Source organism: Canis lupus, chromosome 8 (assembly GCF_048164855.1).
Source record: "Canis lupus baileyi chromosome 8, mCanLup2.hap1, whole genome shotgun sequence".
Taxonomy (NCBI): domain Eukaryota; kingdom Metazoa; phylum Chordata; class Mammalia; order Carnivora; family Canidae; genus Canis; species Canis lupus.
The window spans coordinates 52656265-52674335 of record NC_132845.1 but is presented as its reverse complement, the minus strand read 5'-3'; the positions used below and the strand labels follow the sequence as shown (position 1 = coordinate 52674335).

At 42.4% G+C, this 18071-nt stretch overlaps 1 protein-coding gene across 5 annotated transcripts in view; it reads left to right on the top strand.

Moving 5' to 3' along the window:
- Nucleotides 1-13233, top strand: part of PDILT (protein disulfide isomerase like, testis expressed) — a 42684-nt gene extending 29451 nt beyond the window's left edge. For all 5 annotated transcript variants that reach the window (XM_072835995.1, XM_072835994.1, XM_072835996.1 and 2 more), the window contains 7 exons: nucleotides 787-897; nucleotides 980-1105; nucleotides 4387-4584; nucleotides 7579-7699; nucleotides 9835-10013; nucleotides 11808-11897; nucleotides 12878-13233. In XM_072835995.1, coding sequence (XP_072692096.1) covers nucleotides 787-897; nucleotides 980-1105; nucleotides 4387-4584; nucleotides 7579-7699; nucleotides 9835-10013; nucleotides 11808-11897; nucleotides 12878-13114 — 1062 coding nt within the window. In that variant the 3' untranslated portion in view covers nucleotides 13115-13233. The remainder of the gene's footprint in view (nucleotides 1-786; nucleotides 898-979; nucleotides 1106-4386; nucleotides 4585-7578; nucleotides 7700-9834; nucleotides 10014-11807; nucleotides 11898-12877) is intronic.
- Nucleotides 13234-18071: the final 4838 nt, after the last annotated feature.

The window sequence follows — 18071 nt, the reverse complement described above, 5'->3', positions numbered from 1 at the left end:
GGAGAAAAACAAGGGGAGAAATTGGAAGATTATTAGGTAGCTTTAGTAGGAATTCAGGAAAGAGGTTTGGACTAGAGAGTAGGCTCAGTGAAGGCAAAGAGTTGGGAAGAGACAGAGTTGGGAGAAATCAGCCAGAGAGAGCCAAGTCTTTGTTCTCCATCCCCCAAAGATTTTGATCTCGGGCCACAGAGAATTATTTCTTTCCTTGTGTTAATCCTGGTCCTTCTGAGAAGCAGTCGTCAAGCAGGATTAGGCATGCAAAATATTGGAGAAAATGCCTATGAAGGGAAACGGAGGGAGCTGGAGGAGACACATCAGGCCATGATGTTGGTGTGACCCTTTGGAAAGAAGGAAGGTCCCCTGACTGTAGTGAAGTTCTAAGAAAGCTGGTCAATGTCACCTACCAGAGAAGTCCCGCATCTCCCAGAAATGAGCTTGCCTTAGTATCCCTGACACAGTGTCATTGGTTAGGAGCAGTGGGTAAGAAACTGCTCAGCATTAGCACAGCTATTTGGATGGATTTCAAAATGAAACAACTCACTGACCATTGACTATACTCCCTGCTTTGTAGATTGGAAATTTTAACAACCGCCACAGACCCATATTCCACTCACAGGTTAATAATCTGCCAGGCCGTTCATATTTACCAAATACCTAGATTATGGATTACACTTGTCATTATGGTGTTCTCCTTTTGTCCATGGGAAAAATTATGCTATTTATATTTATTAAGTGTCTACATTATGGAAGCTACTGCCCTCCAATGCTTTCTTCTTTTTGTCCAAGGGAAAAATTGTGAAACGCGAGGAGCTTATTAATGACATTACCAACAAACAAGTCATCAATCAAGTCATAAAACAGCACCTCACAGATTTTGTTATTGAATACAACACTGAGGTTAGTAAGCCAAAGGGTCCCTGGGAGAAGGGTGGGTGGGGCAGCTGTGTGCATGGATGAACTGTTTTCCTGGTAATTTCAGAACAAGGACCTGATTTATGAATTGCATATCCTGAATCACATGCTGCTCTTCGCCTCCAAAAGCTCAGAATCATTTGGTATGATAATGAAGCATTATAAGTTGGCATCAAAGGAATTTACAAACAAGGTTTGTGGAAAGTACTATTGCCCTTGTTGGATGAGTATCCAGGACCCATAGACACTAATGCCCTTTGCCTGCCCTTCTTATTGTAAATTTTAAGAGTGATTTGCATACCATCTGCATACAACTGTCCTTATTTACATATGGATATTACATATTATTTCCTACTTAAACCAGCTTCCTACCTTCTTCCTGCCCAGTATCTCTTCCTTTCTTGCCATACCTATGCTTCTTCTTCCCTCATCTTTATGAAAGTCTACTTGGGAACATGATGGTTTGGCTGCTTTTTCGATGAACCAAGCTCTAGCAAAAGAGAGTGCAGGTGGTCTTTGACCTAGAAGTGAGGGGGAGGAGAGATTACTTCTGCCTGAGGTCAGGGATTAGGAACAGGCTGAAGGTGTGAAGCAGCACAGATTGTCTGATAAGTGACTGCTGAGACTCAAAGCTTTAGCATTGCAGACCTGGGTTCAAATTCTCTTCCTCTTAGAAGCAATTTTGTCATGAGTTTCTTAGCCACTTAGTTTCAGTCACCTTATGTAAAATGGAGAACTGCATGAAAGAATTAGAGGTGCCACAGGTAAAGCAATGAGCAAATGTTCAGTGATGGTGCTATTATTATTATTGCTATCATTGTTAGAAACAAATCTGTTTTTCTCAAGCACTATACCTATATGTACCACCACTTGAACTATGGGGGCCATTTACTTCACTTATCTCTTATTTTTTATAAGAAGTATGGTAATGGGGATCCCTGGGTGGCTCAGCGGTTTGGCGCCTGCCTTTGGCCCAGGGCGTGATCCTGGAGTCCCGGGATCGAGTCCCGCGTCGGGCTCCCTGCATGGAGCCTGCTTCTCCCTCTGCCTGTGTCTCTGCCTCTGCCTCTGCCTCTGTCTCTCTGTGTCTATCAAAAATAAATAAATCTTAAAAAAAAATAAAGTATGGTAATGGCAGATTATTTTCCTTTTGAGGAAAATTACTCTAAAATTCAAATGAAATAATTAAACACACAGTAAAGCCATTAGGGCATGAACATATTTAATGTTCATGCTACATCCTGCCACACTATTCTCCAGGAAGTTTATTCCAATTACAGAAATACTTCTTGTAAATATATTTCCTGGTGTATTCAATTATAAATTTTTGAAGTAATTCAGCTGATCACAATCTGATTGCTTCCCTGTACTTATGTTATACTAGTCAATATGTAGCCATATTTCTTCCAGATTTTTTTTAACTCTTTAATCTAGGTGAAGTTTGTGTTGGCATATATTGTGAGATAAGTTTCTAAATGGCCTTTACACTCCACCTATCTAGCTTCCTGAATGCCCTTTACTGATAGTGATCCATTTTAGAGTCAAAAATAAATGGATGATATTATAAGAGGTCATTCCCCCATATCTTATCTTGTTCACAGCTAGTCAATATTTGTTGAAAGTATGCCAGGATGGTTTTAATCTGTTGCTTTGTTTTCAACTCCTCAGCAGAGAGAAGGGTGTCAGGCACATAATAGGGCTCTTAATACTTTGATGGATGAATGACCTGAGCGTATCAGCATTTGCTGTGGTGTCCCTGCTTCCACTCTTGCTATTTACTTCTCTGCAACCAGAGTCATCTTTTAAAAATTATTAACATGGTACTTTCTGGTTCTCACTATTCTTTAGTAGCCTTCTATCTTATTCAGATAAAAGCCAGTGTCTTTACTGGAGCTCTGATCTCATCTCTGATACATCTCTAACTTTGTCTCCTGTGACTCTCTTCCCTCATAGTGCCAAAGCCACACTGGCTTTTCCTTTCTATTCTAGAACATTCTAAGCTGCTCCCTGACCCCAGGCCTTTCCACTAACAGTGGTTTCCAGTGCCTGATTCAATGTTCCTCTGACTTGTTATCTCATCACCCAGGTTCCAGTTAGAATGTCACCTTCTCAGATACTCCTCCTGACCTTCCTACCTAACACTGAGCTCTGACCTCACTCCACCTGTATGGTCATTCTCTATCATGGTGCTCTGTTTTACTGTCTAACTGGCACTCATTGCTATCTGAATTTGTTAATTTGTTTATTCCTTTGTTGTCTGTCTTTTTCATTAGAACATAAATGCCATAAACACAGATCTTGTCTGCCTTGGGCTGTTTATAACCCTAATGCTTAGCAAAATACCTATTAGGCACTCCGTGAATATTTGTTGAATGATGAGTGCATGAAGTCATGAATTTCCTTGACAGAAGAATAATCTAGAATAATAATGAGTGGACATGTATTGAGCATTTTTACCTCCCAGTTATTGAACCAAGTCTTTATACACATTGTCCTTTTCTTTTTTTATTATTTTCTTTTTTATTTTTTTTAAGTTTTTTTCTGTCACATTTTATTTTATTATTATTATTTTTTAATAATAAATTTATTTTTTATTGGTGTTCAATTTGCCAACATACAGAATAACACCCAGTGCTCATCCCATCAAGTGCCCCCCTCAGTGTCTGCCAACCAGTCACCCCCACCCCCTGCCCTCCTCCCCTTCCACCACCCCTAGTTTGTTTCCCAGAGTTAGGAGTCTTCCATGTTCTGTCTCCCTTTCTGATGTTTCCTACCCATTTCTTCTCCCTTCCCCTCTATTCCCTTTCACTATTATTTATATTCCCCAAATGAATGAGAACATATAATGTTTGTCCTTCTCCGATTGACTTATTTCACTCAGCATAATACCCTCCAGTTCCATCCACATTGAAGCAAGTGGTGGGTATTTGTCATTTCTAATGGCTGAGTAATATTCCATTGTATACATAAACCACATCATCTTTATCTATTCATCTTTCGATGGACATGGAGGCTCCTTCCACAGTTTGGTTATTATACACATTGTCCTATCTAATTCTCTCAACAACCCTATAAGGTGGGTACTCTTTTAATCACCACTTTATAGGTAAGGAAACCAAAGCACAGAGAGGGTTAGTTACTGTATTGCCCAAGGACCTGGATGAAAGCTCAGGACCTCCTGACTTCCTATGATTGTGTGGGTAGTATCCTATATAAGGACTGTGAAACCAGGCTGGTGGCCAGAAGCCTGTCTGAGCCCTGAAGCCCAGAGCTGCCCTTGCCAGTTGGAAGGGAGCTTTGTTCTGTCTTTCAGGTGGAAATAGCCAGAAATCCTACTATTTATACTCTCTTAGTGCTCTCTCAAGGCTTCCCAATTTTCTCTCCCTTAGTAAGGGATTCCTTAGCCAATTTCAATTTTTACCCTTTTCATGACCTCCAATCCCAGAAAGATTCAGGTTTTATTTGATTTGGCAGATCCTTTTCATCCTTGTGGATGCAGATGAACCCAGAAACGGACACATCTTCAAATATTTCAGGATCACAGAGGTTAATATCCCATGTGTCCAAATCTTAAACTTAAGTTCTGATGCGAGGTACAAAATGCCTTCTGAGGAGATAACCTATGAAAATCTCAAGAAATTTGGCCGCAGCTTCCTGAATAGAAGTGCCAAGGTAAGTTTGTTCTTTGACAAGGTTTACTCAAAATTTCATAATTTGCTGGCTTTGGTCATCTGAATAGAGAGAAGCAGGATCTCATGGTTCATTGTTGGGAAATAACTATATCTCTCCATCTTCAATCTTTTCAACTTTGACCTATCTGACCCTATGATTCCACATTAATTCTTTATTTTTGAAAGGCATTTCCTTTGTAGGAACTCCCAACTGAAGTGCAGGGAGCTCCCACGGCCAACATTCTCTGTGAGGTGACCCTTTTCCTCTCAGACTCTTATGGGAAAGATTTAAGGATAGATGGATTTTTTGGATGAGGAGACAGGATGGGGATGTATTAAGCAATTAGGATTTATCCTCAAATGTTAGAAAGGAGTCTGTTTTGCTAAAAGGAAGGAGAGACCGTAAAAGGATCATACACAACACATATCTCTGATGTTTATGTAGCACTTGAAATGTCCCCCAGCCACCCTGCTGAAATAGATGACCATATTTTTTTATTTTTCAAATGGGAACACTATTGAGAGTAATGCAGGAGTTGAGAGGTACAGAATACTTTTAAATATTTCTTTAAAAGTATCCTGGAATAAAAGGAATAAATTGGAACTTTCCAGAAAACCAGAATGTTTGGTCACCTTCCCTCTGAGGGTTCCCATTACCTTTCTGTCAATTCCTGCACAGACACTTCTTCTCAAATGAAAGCCATTTTTTCTCTGACACAAATAATCACAGGCCAAGCGGTGAGGCTCCTCATCTCCTCCATGCCATTTCTCCTCCTTCTACCTTCAAAACCCCAGAGCCCATGCATTTGGACTTTAGATTGCCTGCTTCCACCCTCCACTGCTGTCCCCTGGGCATGTCCCTTTCACTGTCTGAGGACTTAAGCTCCTTATTTCAGACTTCCCTCTCTCCCTTCTCTGCTATCATTTCCAGAGATGCCAGTATCCAAAATCCCGATCTCTCTTTTCTCTCATAATTGGTGTGTCTGTGCCATCCCAGACATCTACTCTGTAGCCACACTCTAGAGATGGCAGCCCTTCCAAAAACCTGATTTCAAGCTTCTCGTCCTATTATACTTCCATTTCTAGTATCCATGTTGCTATAATTCCTTACCTTTCTCATGGTCTCCAATTTCCTGATTCCATTTCATGATCTGTTTACTGCCTTTCCTCATGAATTTGGTTGGATTTGATGGTTCATAGCGATGATTCCCTTAAAGGGATAAAGATCTCTTTATTCTTTTATCCACCTTCTACCTTCTTTACACCCTATAGAATTTATGAGGCAAAAATCACAACCCTGGTTCAACCCACTTAATATCTCTATTTCTTCCAGACCAATGCTGGAGAAAAAAATACCGCCATGAGTCAGGGTGGCCTCATGGAATCACAAACCTCTTATAAGCTCTGGAATGTCCTGACATCTCTATATAAATTTCTCTTAGTGTGTTCACTCTCTGAATCTCTGAGTCTCTTTGTCTCCATATTCCTACTTCCAATATCAGCTGAGTACAAGCCCATATATCATTAAGACAGGGGCCCCTCATTTTCTATCACCATATCTACAAACCTATCTGGAGCTCTACTCACTCTCTCTCTCTTCCCTCCAGTTTACCTTAGTAGGTGTCTGTCTCCTCCTCAAGGGCCAATATATCCTCTCATGCTCTTACAATAGAGATGAGTATCCTTCACATGACTTATGAGATGTCATATGCCTGATCTGGCCCATTTCTAATTTCCATCTTTTTCATCATTTCCCATTTTCCACACCCAGCCTCTACCCCCTTTATGCTCCCTTGGAAGGAATCTTCAATCCTTTCCAGAGACTGATATAGAGATGAGAGAAGTATTGTAGGAATTGGAGAGCCAGGCAAAAGCCAGACAGCTACACATATTAAGGATTTGAGTATTAAGAGAAATGGAAAGCCAAATTTGTATGGTGAAAATAGAACCCTGTTGGTAGAATCAAGAGGTGGAGAAGGCTAGGAGATGCAGAGAGAATTATGTGAGGCCATTACAGTGATGAAGGTAAAAGATGAATGTTATTTGGGCGAGGGTAGCAGCAGTGCTGATGGAGAGAAGTGCATGGATTCAAGAAATTGCAGGAACCAATGGTTGTAGAGAAAAGCATATGTTCTGAGATTTCTATTACATCCTTCAAAAAGAAGCAGAGCTAGGTCCATTCCTTCACAAAATATTTATTGAGGACCTACAACGTACCAGGCTGTGGAAACTCAGTGATAAAGAAAGAAAAATCCCTTGTGACATTCTGTCTAGTGTTGTAGAGACACCATTAATCAAATAACCAGAAAAGTAAGATATAAATGATAAACTTGAATAAGTGATACAAGGAAAAATACCAAACATTATGAAAATTTATGGTAGCACAATCTGACCTAGTCTGGGGAGAGTTAGGGAAGCCTTCCCTTGAGATCACTTTGAAGGATAAATCTGAGTTGATTGGATGAAGAACAGAGAGCAGTAATGAGGAGTAGGGAAGGCCCTGCAGGCAGAGGAATGGCATGAACAAAGGTCTGAGGTGGAAGAAGGATAGCCCTTTGGGTAAATAGAAGACCAATATGGTTGAAGAAAGCAAAGAAAGAATGGTAATGAGCTTGATGAGGCTGGCAGGAGTATAGGTCATGTAAATTATCTTGGTTTTGATTCTGGGAGTAATTGGAAACAGCTGAATTTTGCGGGGAGGGAGGGACAAACTAGTTAAGATGTTGAAGACATGAACCCTATTCACATCTAAGAATCTCAAGAATCATATATTTGGTGCTAGAATTCATCCCAGTTTGAAGACCTGCCTCCTCCCCAGCCCTCTGATCTCACTTTGCCCTGCATAATCTAGTCTAGACATCAGGCATTTCAAATTCTTTCCCAAGGCGGTTGTAAGAACAAGAGAAAACTTTCTGTTGTTTCCCATCAGGGGAGGGAGCCCCAACTACCAACCCCTTTCTGGAGACTGTTAGACCATTTCAAATTTGCTTCCTAGAAACATCAATCCAGTGAAGACATTCCAAAATATTGGGACCAGGGGCCAGTTAAGCAGCTCGTTGGGAAGAACTTCAACGTGGTGGTCTTTGACAAGGAAAGGGATGTATTTGTGATGTTCTGTAAGTATCTCTGCAGAAGCCATAGAAGGCAATGGCCCAGACATTACTTTTCAAGTGTTGCTCCTGAATTCTTGAGCCCCCAAATCCCCAAAATCTATCAAAGCACCATGCCAAGGATGTTCTTCAAACAACCAAAGAGTTTGGATCAAGATGCTATCTCCACTGCAATGCAACTATCCTCGAAAATCTAATTCTTGGAACATGTGGGGTATCTTCCATATAATCCAGTCCTGTGGCTTTTATAGCAATAATAATGCTGATGGCTAACATTGATTTGATGCTATGGCATGCCAGGCCTTTTGCTATATGTTATCTCACTTAATCCTCACAAGGAGCTACTATTATTGCTCCCACTTTGCATAGGACTAAACAGAGTCTTGGGGAGGTGAAGCAAGTGCTGGAACTGGGATTGGAGCCTGGGCATTCTGACCCCAGTGGCTGGTCACTGCTATACAGAATGGCAGTTCTGGAATTATGTAACTTAACAGATGGCCTGTATTTAACCTACCTGAGTTGGTATGACCAAACTGGAGACTCAAATCATGCAGGTAAGGGGCTTAGCAGTGTGTGGCATATTGCAAATCCTTGGTAAAGGACAGCTATTGTTATTCCTATTGTTGTAATTATTTCCTTGCCTACCTAAAGACTATTGCTCTCTCTCTCTCTGCTCTTTCTGATTTGCACATGAGAGCCATAAGCCAGGGATCTCCCTCCCACCCTGAGACACAGAGAAGGATGACACTGAAGTTACATCAGACGTCTCTTGTATTTTACCATTTATTGAGCACCTACAATGAGCCTGGCATGAGTTGGCTATCTACACACCTGCTTTTATTTCCTCCTCAAAACAAGCCTCTTAGAAAGGTCCAGTGGATTTCCTCATGATACAAATGAGGGAACTAAGCCTCAGAAAGATTAATTACCTTACCTCAAATTGCACAGTAAATATATTGCAGGGCAAAAAGTTCAAATCAAACTCTGATGCCATTCTTTCCTGAAGGCTGCATTGCATCATGCAAGCCTTTTAAAATCACACTGAAATGGACTCTCATCCACAGGGCTAGAAGTTTAAGGTCCATGTGGTTGAATAACCATGATCTGTTGCCTTTATGTGAGAGGTGGGCAGCTTTTGTATACTTAACTGACACCAGAGTTAGGAGAATGCCCATTTGGTTCTGGTAAAAGGTAAAAGCAGCCTCATTTTCTTGGAAGCAGGCCTATCAGATTGGCCCCCTGGGACTGCAACCATTATGCTCTCCTCCTCTTCCAATCCAGGTCCATCCGGCTCCAGGGGAGATGCGGGGAGAACAGATGGTCAGGGAGCACTTGGTTTGTAAATGGAGGGATGATCATCCAAATGTAGAGTGTCGGGGCCCTTGAGGCCACCCCTCCCACAGAGCCAGAAACTTTAATGGGATGATGAGCAGAGAAGGTTAGAGCTGGTCTCTGATTCTCTTCAGAGGGCTAGGTGCCCGGGCCAGACTCAGAGCTAAAGGAACTGTCCCTAAGGAAGTCTGCTGTCCCCTTTTCAGGGGTCATTGTCCTTGTCATAACCTCCTGTTCACTTCTTGGATGTATTATCCTCCACGGGACTAAAAGTCACTGTGGTATAATGGTCACAAGTTAAAGCAACCTGACTTCAAATCCCACTTCCTCTGCTTAATTACCTGGGTGACCTTGGGCCGTGACTTAACCTCTGTTGGAAAACTCTTGTGCTTTCTCTTCTCTCTCTCTCACTCTCTCTCTCTCTCACACACACACACACACACACACACACACATACATACACGATTTCTAGCAGAACATGAGTAATCGTCTGGTATAAATATTTTTCTTTTTTTTTTCTTCTTCAACTGGAGTGGAAAGCAATGTTGAACGAAAAACAAAGAATAGGAGAAAATGTCCCAGCATGCTCAAAGTGGTAACATCTGGGTAGAGGGGACTAGATCAACTTTTTTCTAGTTTATTTTGCAGTGACCAAGCACTGTGGTTGAAATGTAAAATAAGGTAATATGCTATTCAAAGACATTTGCATAATAGCAGAACGACTAGTAGAACACGGTGACGTTTCTGGGGCAGTGTTGGATTTCCATCTTTATTATGTGTGAGCTTGCACAACAGCTCTTCTCTTCCAGATGCACCCTGGTCAGAAAAGTGTAAGGCGTTGTTCCCAGTGTTGGAGGAGTTGGGCAGAAAGTATCAAAACCACTCGACAGTCACCATTGCCAAGATTGACATCACGGCAAATGAAATTCAGCTAATGTACCTAGACCGGTACCCCTTTTTCAACCTGTTCCCCACCGACACTCAACAAGTAAGGGGCTCTTGGGACCCACATATGTGATTATCACAGACCTAGTTTCTCCTGATCGCCAGCTCTGCCTTCTACCAAATCAGCTACATTCTCAGCTCCATCTCTCATTATCCTCTCATGTTCAATTTGAAGAGTGTTCTCCATTAGCTTCCCCAGAAGTCCCAAGACTTGCTAAAATTGTATCCACCTTGAGTCAGCTGTTCTGTCTTGACCCAGTCAATGACCCCAATGATGTGGGGTCTTGATTAGCCAGGCCCACTTCCTTCTGGTATTGGGGCAGAGCTCTACTCAGATGATAAGGAACATGGTAGGGGTAATCTCCATGTGAATATTGGGGCTAGGGTACTACAAGAAGAAGGAAGAACACATGATAGAAAAACAGTCAATGTCTTTTACACACCAATATCACAATCACCAAGCATTGTCAGTGTCATGGAACATACCCTCCATGCTGCTTTAGCACATGGGCAAAGGTGCCCATCAAAGCACTGCAAGTGAAGGTTCCTGCCCATTGAGTGTGGGAAAGAGGTCATGATATGGATCTACCTCCACATGCAATTGGAATTAAGGGGACAGATTCTGGAGGGCAGTTATTCCATGCAGACATGGGATTTTAAAGAATGCTGAGGATTTTTTTTTTAAGATTTTATTTGTTTATTTGACAGAGAGAGAAAATATAAGCAGGGAGAGCAGATGGCAGAGGAAGAAGGAGAAGCAATCTCCTCAATGAATAGGGAGCCCAATGTGGGGCTTGACCTCAGGACCCCAAGATCATGACCTGAGCCAAAGGCAGATGCTTTACCAACTGAGCCACCTAGGTGCCCTAAGAATGCTGAGGATTTAAGTCAGATTAGAAGAGGGGTGTGAACTATTGGCAGGAAGTATAATAGGCATGAAGAAGTAGGCAGAAGTGTGGCCACAGTGCTGAAGGAGAAGCCATCTTGGTACAGAACATGCATTTGGGGCAGTTGTGGGAAATGAGGCTGGGTTGAGAGGGTGGAGCTGTCCCAGATCTTCCATTATCCAAAAAAGAGTGTAGATAACCAGTGGGCAGTAAGCAGCTTCATAATCTTCTTAAAGACTGAAAGAGGAAAGGGACGTAGGGGTGGCCGAGCAACAATCATGCATCAGATGCTTTGTAAAATGATAACTAATCTTATTCTCCTTGTTATAATAATAGCAACCATCTACCATGCTCACTATGAGGCAGGTATTGTTATTTTTTAAAGATTTATTTATTTTAGAGAGAGAGAGAGAGCAAGCAGTGGGGAGGAGCAGAGGGAAGGGGAGAGAGAATATCTCAAGCAGACTATACACTGAGCATGGAGCCCAATGTGGGTTTCAATCTCATAACCCTGAGATCATGACCTGAGCCAAAACCAAGAGTCAGCTGCTTAACCAAATAAGCCACCCAGATGCCCCAAGTCAGGTACTGTTTTAAGTGCTTTTCATCTAGTAACTCATTAAATTCTCCTAACAACTTATGTGGTAGATACTGTTATCATCATCACATTACAGAGAGGGAAACTGAGTCATAGTAAGGTTACACAGGGTTTGAGCCCTGAGAGGGTGGCTTCGAGGTCCATGCTCTGAAGCATCACATTATAGCATATGATGGAGGAATTTTTATTACCCCTATCTTAGAGCCATGATAACAGGCTCAGAAAGGCTAAGGGACAAGCTCACTGTACTCAGATTGTTAGGAATTTGGCCTTGGATTTATTTTATGTAGCAATCCCTGACTATTTTGCAGGAAGAGGCTACCATTTTAACCTTGTTCTGTTTTCTTTCTAGGCTATAATGTATACAGGAGAACATACCATGAAGGGCTTTTCTGACTTCCTGGAAAGTCAAATCAAGACCAGGATTGAGGATGAGGATGAGGTAAGGCAAAACGGTAGTACCTGCAATTATTCTGTTCCATACAGAATCATCAAGAACTCAAACAACTAGGAAGGAGTGTGCCAAAAGTCCCATAATCTTGTGCTCTCTAGAGAGTGTTGGCAACGGGAGAACAACTACCTAGACTGGATGACTTTATTTCAAGGGCACTTACTACAAGGAAGCAGAGATGGCAGGCTTTAGAAGCAGAGAGAAAGGTTGTGACGTCTCCTAAGGCTGCTTCCCTGGGTCCACTGTTCCTGAGTTGGTAACCAGATGTCTTGACAGGATCCAGTGCTCTGGCATTATTTTCTTGATGGGTGGAATAACCATCCCCATTCTCTCCAAATCTCAAATTCCATTTACACCTCAATGAGGCCAGCTGCAGGAAAGTGCCCTCTGTACTAGTTAGGACCCTTTCAGTTAGAAATGTCAGAAATACTACTCTTTAGTTGAAGCAACAATGGGAGTTTAATCTATATAACTGGTAGGACATTAGGCATAGGTGGATTCAGGAGTCCAAACTCATTTTCTGTCTCCCCATCTCTGCTTTCCTCTATGTTAGCTTTATTCCCAAGCAGTCATTTCCCCATGGAAGGTCAAAGATTGCCCCACAGCTTTAAGCTAATATCCTCCCAGCTTAGAAAGTAAGCACCTAATTCTTAGTAGTCCTAGCAAAGTCCTGGATAGGAATTTCATGATTGGCCTGGGTCATGTGCCCAGCCCTGGGCAGCCAAGCCTGTGGCCTTTGAGTAGAGGAATGGGATTCCCCAAAGGCCCTATTTCTGGAGGGCAAACCATGTTGGGAATTTCCTCACCTAAGCCAAATGGGCCTTTGTATCTATGAGGATCCTCCAAGAGCCTCTCTCTGGGCATTACCAGCAAAAGAAGGCTTGGTAATTACAATCACAATTATCACATATTTGTTGCCTTTTTATTTCTTTATCCTATTTCTTCCCTCCTTCTTCTCTTTTCTTGATTAGCTGTTGTCTATTGAGGAAAGTGAATTGACAGAAGAGGAGGCATTAGCTGAAGAAAAGAAGTTACCTTTTATCAAGGAAGAGTTAACTGAACAGAAGGTGCTTGAGCTGGAGAATGTGACAAAGCTGGAAGAGCCAGCTGGGCAGAAGGAAACAGCCAAGGAGGAGAAAGAAAAGGTGGCTAAGCCAAAGGGACCTCCAAAACAAGAGAAGAAACCAAAAGTGAAGGAAGAACTGTAGTTTCTCCAAAGCCAAGAGCCATTTCCCAGGTCCTGGCATCATTTTCTAAATGGATATAGTCCAAAAAAATTATATATAATGGTGGGAGTGGAGGCTGGACAATTAAAAAGTGCTGAATATCTTTGGCTCTGTTCTACTTATTGCCTCTTTTTCCTGGTTGTTGCTGTCTTAGAAAAGCTGTTTGGCCCAGAATTCAGACAGCATTGCAAGCCAAGCCATAACTGCAACATTTAATGAGCATTTACAATGCTGCTCAGTCATGCAATTCTCACAATGTCCCTTTCATTATCCCCATTTTACACATGGGGAAACTGAGGCAAAGAGAGGTTAAACAACCAGTCAGGATCACACAGTTAGGAAGCCCTTGAGATATGATCCCAGGCACTCTCACTCCAGGTATTGCATTTAATTACTATGCAGACACTGCTTCCACTAGGTTGGAGTCCCCAGAGTGGGGATTGATTTGCTTATGCTGCATTTTGACAGAAAGAGATTTGGCCCCAAACGTGTCTCCAGTCTTCTATATCTCAGTAAGTGATCCACTTTCTTAAGCAGCAACGTGTTAGAATAATGCTCAACTCCCTTTGTTTACTACCCTAAAAATAATTCCACCAGTCTGTGTGACTCCACCCACTTGCACTGACCCGCACCTACTTCTATCCACTGACACAGGCCTCACTTATCTTTACAGGACTCTACCCACTTCCCTCCATGTGACTCCACCCACTTTGCTCCACTTCCTCCCACCATTCTCAGCCCTGGAAGTGTCCTGAATGGTGTGCTTCTACTGCCATTCTGTACCTCTGTGCTCACTCCCCCATCCATATTCCATAAAATTGCTGAAATGATCTTTTAAAAAGCCATTGTCTTGAAGGCTTACAACACTACCTTGTTCCAACTCAGAATCCTTATCACCTTTAGAATAAGATCCAGTCTGCTTACCACACCTTTAAGGCCTAGAAAGTTCTGGCCTCACAGATCTCTTCTGCTTTTTCCACCCTCCCTCTCATTTTCTAGCCTCCAGCCATGCTTCCAGTCTATTCTTTAGTTCAAGTTCTCTCTCTCCTCATGGCTATTTCTTCTGCCTAAAAGCACACACGATACACTCCCAAGGATCTTCACGCAGATGTGTCTTTTTCATCCTTCAAACCTCAGTTCAGATGTTACCACCTCAAAGAGGCCTTTCTAGATACCAATATTTGACTGCATCTTAATTTGCTGTGCACTAATATATTGCTTGCTTCCCCCACTGCAAATTAGATTCTGTATTAGTTTCCTATTATTGCTCTGACAAATTCCCACAAATTTAGTGGCTTGAAAAAGTACCAACTTACTATCTACAGATTTGAAGGCCAGAAATCAGAAGTCAATTACACTTAACTGAAGTCAGGGTGTCATCAGGGTTTGTCCCCTCTGGAGGAGTACCCTGACTTGTCTTTTTTAGCTTCTGGAGACAGCCTGCATTCCTTAGCTGGTAGGCCTGCCCAGGTAAGGTCACATTAAGATCCTGAACTTCCCTTTTGCCATGTAAGGTACCATTGACAGCTGCTGGGGATTAGGACATAGATGTATTGGGAAGTCATCACTCAGCTGACTACTGATTCATGCTGCTGATTCATGATAATCCTTTTGGCCAAGTGATAACAGAGCTCCTCTTAGAAAAAGGAGGCATATTATCTTACAGACCAAGGTCTTTACAAATCCTCTGGGCCTTTCCACTTCTCACCTGTCATGTAAGAGAAAGGCTGTTTGTACTCTTTCAGGCCTCCTGATCCAGTTCCTAGGCCTACCTCTCCCACCTCTAAATCTGGCCTGTCCACATCCAGATGGAGCAGGGAACAGCCTGAGGCCCTAAAACTCACCTGAGCCAGACTGCCCTGACAGGAGCAGGTGTTAGTATTCAGGACGTGGTGTAAGGTTCACCTGCCTCAGCCCTAAGGCTATATGGCTCCTGGTCATAGGAGGGGTTCATGGAGGCTGCTAGGAGTAAATCATGCAGAACGGAGTCCCCAATTGGCCAGCAGCCAGAGAATGCATGTACTACCTGCAGGTCCACCAAATGCAAATGCATCTGGGGCTTTAGGAAGTGGGGGCTCAGGTTGGGATAAGCAGTTATAGGTAAGTAAGGCTAGTGATGACCCTCTGTTGGGAGGATCTTCTCCCTTGGTTCAGTTTCTACCCCGTATAACACACACTACTCTCACATAAATCCTTTCTATTCTGTTTGATCCGTTTTTCAAATCTCTCCACACCTTAGCTTCATTCTTTCAAAAAAAGACCTGAAACCATTTATCCCTCATGACTGAGCATGGAATATTTTTTTATCTCAAGGAGTGCAATGCATCATATGAGTAATCTGAATAAGATAAGGACTGTAGGGTCAGCTGGGTGGCTTAGTGGTTGAGCATCTGCCTTTGGCTCAGGTTGTGACCCTAGGATTCTGGGATCGAGTCCCACATTGGGCTCCCTGCAGGGAACCTGCTTCTACCCCTGCCCGTGTCTCTGCCCTCCCCCCGTGTCTCTCATGAATAAATAAAGTATTTTCTAAAAAAAAAAAGATACAGGCTGTAGTATGGATTTAACATGGGCTAGTTGCATAATCTCAGGGAAGCAACTCAATATTTCTGAACTACAGTCTTCTTGGTAATGTGTTGCTGCACCTCATTGTATGAGACACTAAATGTGAAAGCATTCAATATAGTCTCTGACCCGAGAGAGAGACTCTCAGTAAGGTGACAGCTGTCAAGAGTATTAAGATCAAATTTCTTACCCATGTTTAAAAGTTCAGAGAAGAGCATTCCAAGAAGATGGGAACTTCTGATAAGCTGAGTAAGGTTTGTTCAGAAATTTTTATTACTTTTCTGGAAGTAAGATAAAGGATAAAAAGGTCAAATTTGGTGATCTTGATGAGCAATGTCAATGAGCTGGCAGTTCAGGAAGTGTATCAGTGTGAATTTGAGTGGAAAGTGTGCAGATAAATCTTTTGTGAAGTTTGGCTATGATAGGATGGAAAGTAGGATGGTGGTTGGAGGGAGTGTGGGGTCAAAGGAAAGTTTCTATAGAAGGGACTAGCAGAAAGAATAAATAAATAAAAATTAAAAAAAAAAAGAAGGAACTAGCAGATGAGAATACTCCAAGAAACTATGAGAAGAGAAAGTCACAGGAGGTAGGGATAAATGAAGGTAAGTCAGAAAGGCTATGAGCCCAGGAAGAAGGATGATGCCCCCATCATGGCAGGAGAGGAGATATGAAAGATGAGTCCAGAGACAGGAAGATGAGAAGATGAGGGAAGCAATGCTTAGTGACTCCAATAGAGAAGATCATGATGTCATTAAATGTGTGGGGATGGGAGACAGTAGGAATTTCGAAGAGTGGAAAAACAACCAACTAGAAAAATACCACAGGACGATCCAGCTGTGTTGAGTGTGGGGGAGGCACAAATGTAGGTTTTATTATTTAGGTAGGTTTTTATTATTATTTTCTCAGATATAGCAAGGCTCACAGATGAGAAGGTGAATGCCATTGAGAACACGGTTGATTATATTCACAGATCCTAAGGAGGGGGTGCACAGGAAGAGGCACCAGGGTCAATCAGGAGGCCAAGGGAGAGGGGAGATATGAGCAACAGCCTTTCTTGTGGTTGCCATGGGAAGGAACAGGAGAGACAGGGTAAGCAGGTTTAGGATTGGATAGTGTGAATAATTTCCACAGGCCCTGGGATGAGGGAACTGTCCCAGGTTGTCTGGTGCCTGGCCCTGGGGTGATTAGGGTAGGGGAATAGTGGCCCAGAGTGTGAGAGTCCCCAGCAAAGGAGGGCTCTGGGTAGTTGGTTTGCATATGAAAGGCAGATCTCAGGTCATCTGTTTGCTATCACTATTTCTAGGAATTAGTTAGACTGGGAGGGGCAGTCCCTATAGAGTCACCAAAGCCCCAAGATGTACAAGCAACAAATATAGAAACTAGAAAAATGAAAAATGTGGTTATTAGACTGATGAATAATCTCCAACACAAATGCCCCACTTTCCTGTCTGTAGCCTTTGCCCAGACAATTCCAGGAGCTACCTGGAGCCTCCATTTAATCTTTTAAGGACACCCTGACTCGGGTTTAGACAGGGCCTCATAGGCACCAACCAGAAATGATATTCACCATCCAAAATGGAGAAAAAGAATATTAAGAACACTTATTTTCTTCTCAAGCAGTAGGGCGGGGAGGAGGAGGAAGGACACATTCCTATAGGAGGGAAAAAAGGACATGGCCAGTTGAGAAAAAAATAACACACAAATGGAGAGATAATGATTTCTCTTTTCATTGAAGAACTGAAAAAGTAAACAATGAGATTTCTCACTTATTTTTTTGAGAAAGGTGAAGGACAAAGATGAAGCAAAAATGCTCAGGCTTGGTACTATGGTGGGATTATAAACTATTTATTTTTTAAAGATTTTATTTATTTATTTGAGAGAGCAAGCTAGCGCACAAGCAGGGGGAGGGGGAAAGGGAGAGGGAGAAGCATTGCTGAGCAGGGGGCCCAATGCAGGGCTCAATCCCAGAACCTCAAGATCACAACCCAAGCCAGTCAGATGCTTAACCAGTTGAGGCAACCAGGTGCCCCTAAACTAGTTTATTTTGAAAAACCTCTCTCTGGAGTGCTGTTTGGGAAGTATCAAAATTCTTAAAATGGCATCATTCTTTGACCCAGAAGTTTCACTCCTACAAAATTATCCTGAGGAGTATATTGCACAGTGCTTGATGGTTACCCTACCACTAAATGAGGCAGGATAAGAAAGATGCTGAAAAAATAAATGCAGTGGGTCATTGTTCTATTTCCTGCTCAGCCCAAGTCTACACACATTCAGTTTTTCTCAGTGGGATTGACTCTTAGACTGGACTGCCATCTGGGAATAGGTCAGGAGCCATGGGATTGAACCCATGCTCTACCATTTCAACTCCTGTGACTGT